General features: G+C 38.1%; 1 protein-coding gene across 1 annotated transcript in view; it reads left to right on the forward strand.

Annotated features, from left to right (window-relative positions):
* The first annotated feature begins 1,189 nt into the window (after positions 1-1,189).
* Positions 1,190-3,597, forward strand: part of LOC112141710 (zinc finger protein 883-like) — a 17,752-nt gene continuing 15,344 nt past the window's right edge. The window contains exon 1 of the mRNA XM_024264858.2: positions 1,190-1,966. Within this exon, the coding sequence (XP_024120626.1) occupies positions 1,798-1,966 (169 nt within the window). The 5' untranslated portion in view covers positions 1,190-1,797. The remainder of the gene's footprint in view (positions 1,967-3,597) is intronic.

Consider the following 3,597-nt stretch of genomic DNA (forward strand, 5'->3'; position numbering starts at 1 on the left):
AAAAAAAAAATCCCTGACTACTGAAAAACTATAGTCCAATAATCAAATCAATAGAAAGGTTTAACAATGTTTATTTATGACTCCACTGTGTTCTGATGGTAAAACATGTAAATGATTTATTTAAATATTACATTTTTTGTTGGAAATTGTTTGAACGCAGTGCATTGTGGTCTATATTCGCTAATCTAGTGAGCATCAATGGACACTAGTTTTTAACAAAGAATTCTGGGAAATTTCTAGTGCACTCGATTTTGGAATTGGTAGATTTGGACGGCACTAGGAAATGACTTGGCTTAGCAGAAACAGTAAAATGACCATAAAATGTTTAATTTTGGTCCTCCATTTTTGGTCGGTCCTTCTCCAGCGGCGAGGACCGGGCGGCGTCCACTTTAAAGCACAGAGCAGCCAGGAATGTCGGACCGGAGCCGGTCGTGATGCACCACCGTGGGGTGGGTTATCTCACTGGACAGGGGAGAGTGACAAAGGAGATTTAGGTGAAATAATTCTGAATCATAATGTTGAGATCATGTTAATGAACAATAAAAGAGAATGACTGAAGTGCAGCAGAGAAATATAATGTTATTGTTCTTGTCGGTGGTTTTGTGTTTTCATTTTTCCTCTCTATTACTGTAATTGAAACTATTTTGTTTGTTTGAATAAAAATAGGGAATCTAAAAGAAGTTGATAAAAACATAAATTCATTAGTAGAACTATACGAGGTAGAAGTGTCATTTTCATTCAATTATTATATCTTAATGTTTTGTCATGTTTGCAGGCATCTGAGAAAAACATTGAAATTATCATCACATTTTAACAACTGGAGTTGTTACTTTATTGAGTAACTAGTTACTTTTAAGATTTAGTAATTAAGTTACCAACTCAATTACTTTTTGGTAATTTAACTTGTAGCAATAAATTATTATTTTTTGAAGTGAGATAACACTGCAGAAAAGGGTTTAAAAAAAGAAAAAGGAAAAAACGAATATTGTCTGTAAACTATCTGCAGCCTTTTTCTCATTAAAACTTTGATAAACACTGAATCTGATGGTCCTTTACCCATCCCATGTATTTGTACTTCAGTCCATCTCTTCCAGTTTTAAGCATTTCTCCTCATACTATGAAACTATTTCAACATGGATGTGACTCCAACATGTCTGTTTACTGCAGGCTCCTCTTCACAGCAGAAAACACAAACAGAAGAGAAAAAAAGGCTTCAGTCTCCAATAAGTCTCAGCAATAGAACAAAGTTTCTCATCACTACCAAACAGATTTTCCCCCAAACATATTTGAAAATGGGTGCGTTTTGTAGTCATTTTTATTTTGTAGTTCAGATGGTTGGAATGACGTCACATCCCCTTAGCATCTTGGTTTAAGAAAATAAAATAAAATTTATACTTTAAAACGAACCTTGCAATTTCTTGTCTGAAACTGTAATTTTACATTTGTGTCATTTTTAATAAACATGGTTTTAGTTTTGAATCCTTTTTGTTTTACGTTCCTGTCGTGACCCGGAAGTAAGCAGAACAAGGCCGCGCTAGCATGCTAGCTGCGTTAGCTTGTGCTGAAACGAAGGCGGTGTTTTGTTCGGACGTGTGTGAGATTTCTACAGACATGTATCGATACGTGATTCGATTCCAAGCGATCACATTTAGCCAAAGTGTCGTAAATGAGTGAATACGTGTTGAACGTAAAGACAACGTGGCTGTGATTGTGAGACTAGCAGATGATCGGAGCTGCTGCTGTTCAGAGGACTTTGGTGTTTGTTGGAGCTGAAGATCTTCTGCAGCTGCAGGAACCATGTCTTCATTTGCTCAGAAAGATTCTGTCAGAGAACAACTTTCTGCTGCTGAAGAAACCTTCAGACTCTGTGAAGGAACCATCGTCCAGAATGAGAATGAGGAGCTCTGTGGTCAGCGCAGACTGCTGGATATCACCTGGAACCCGCAGCTTCAGCTCCACATTGCAGGTATGTTGTTCACTGCATCCACCTGCAGACAAATACATCCATCACCGAGGAGAAGTTCGTTGGATATTAAATATTCGGCAGACTTTCACTTTGTTCATGGTTAGGGACCGTCAACAAATAAAGTTTCTTTTCAATTGATTTTCAATTTTTATACCTAATTGGTCCAAACTAGGTGTGTAACGGATAACAAAACTCACGGTTCGGATCGTGTCATGGTTTTATGGTCACGGTTTGGATCTCGGATCAGTAAAAACTTAAAAAAAAATAAATAAATAGTGATATAAAAGCTTAAAATTTATCTTTTGAAACGTTTCGAAACATATATTTGATCAAACATATATACAGTACTTCAAAGCTTAAATATACCCTCACATGTATTACATTAAAAAAAATTGCCCTTTGAATTGAGCCCAATTTAATAAAACAAAATATCTTTGAACTTTGGTCATAAACAAAAAAACGAAAACCTGTCATTTCTGGATACATTTACTTGTTTGAGACAAAATCTATAAAAACTGGGAGAAGAATGTTTGAAAATAGTTTTGAAATTACCAAATCTCTCTGCAGTAACCCCCAAAATGCACATTTTTTGTTGCCCAAACTAAGTCCTGAATAAAACAATTACAATTAAACTTAAATTAATATTTGGTAGTAACTGATCTATTAAAATTGTGGGAGCATTTAAATATTTAAAATAATAATTATCTGTAAAGCATGTCCAGGTGAGCCACCGTCCTGCCCGCATTTGCTTGCTATTTTGGACACCTTTTTCTTCCCATACTGCGCTCCCCTGTTATAGACAGAGCAGCAGCTTCGTGCTGCCAAAGTGTGGCTCCTCACTGAAAGATTCTCTTAAGCCAGACATGGAGACGTGCACAGTAGGGCTGCCACGATTATTCGACTAATCGACGACTACTCGACTATTAAAATAGTCTACGAATAATTTGGTTGTCGAAGCGTCGTTTTTTGTTTGTTTTTTTCCTTGTTTTGATCTTAAAACTACGGTTCGCGCTTTCTAATGTCGGGTCTTCCATTCTCTTTGTCACACATGCGCAGTGGTGCTACTCCGGTCAGCAGTGACGTCACAGGAAGTTCTTGGTAGGCTCATAACAACAAGCTAGCTCAAAAATGAGGAAAACATAAGGAAAATAAAAGCGGAAAAAGTGTCAATGTAATTTCTGCAAGACAGAACTTGTGTTCCATGAGAGCACGATGGCGATAAATGATCACCTGAAGATGAAGCTTGTTGAGACTGAGTTTGATCACGGTGAACAGAGAGCTTCGTTTAGCTAAGCTAACATCAGCGCTAACACAGCTAGCTCTGCCGCGGCTGTCATTACTGCGCTGTTTGGAGATGAACCAGAAGATCTGCAGCAGATCCGTGTCTACGGCGCTTCTGTCTGCATAGTGAACGTTTCATAATCTGCGCTCTTCTAACCAAACGCCGCGTGGACGGCGCGGGTTATGAATTTGTACTGGAAATGAACCGCTCGTCCAAGGCTTCATTTATATTCCGCGTCGCGATCACATCGTTAAATTCGAAGAGCGGATTATAAAACATTCACCGCGCAGACAGAGAGGCTGTGTGTCGGTACGGATCTGCTGCAGAGTTATGGAACGATTTAAAACTA

This window comes from Oryzias melastigma, unplaced genomic scaffold (assembly GCF_002922805.2).
Source record: "Oryzias melastigma strain HK-1 unplaced genomic scaffold, ASM292280v2 sc00270, whole genome shotgun sequence".
Lineage (NCBI taxonomy): Eukaryota > Metazoa > Chordata > Actinopteri > Beloniformes > Adrianichthyidae > Oryzias > Oryzias melastigma.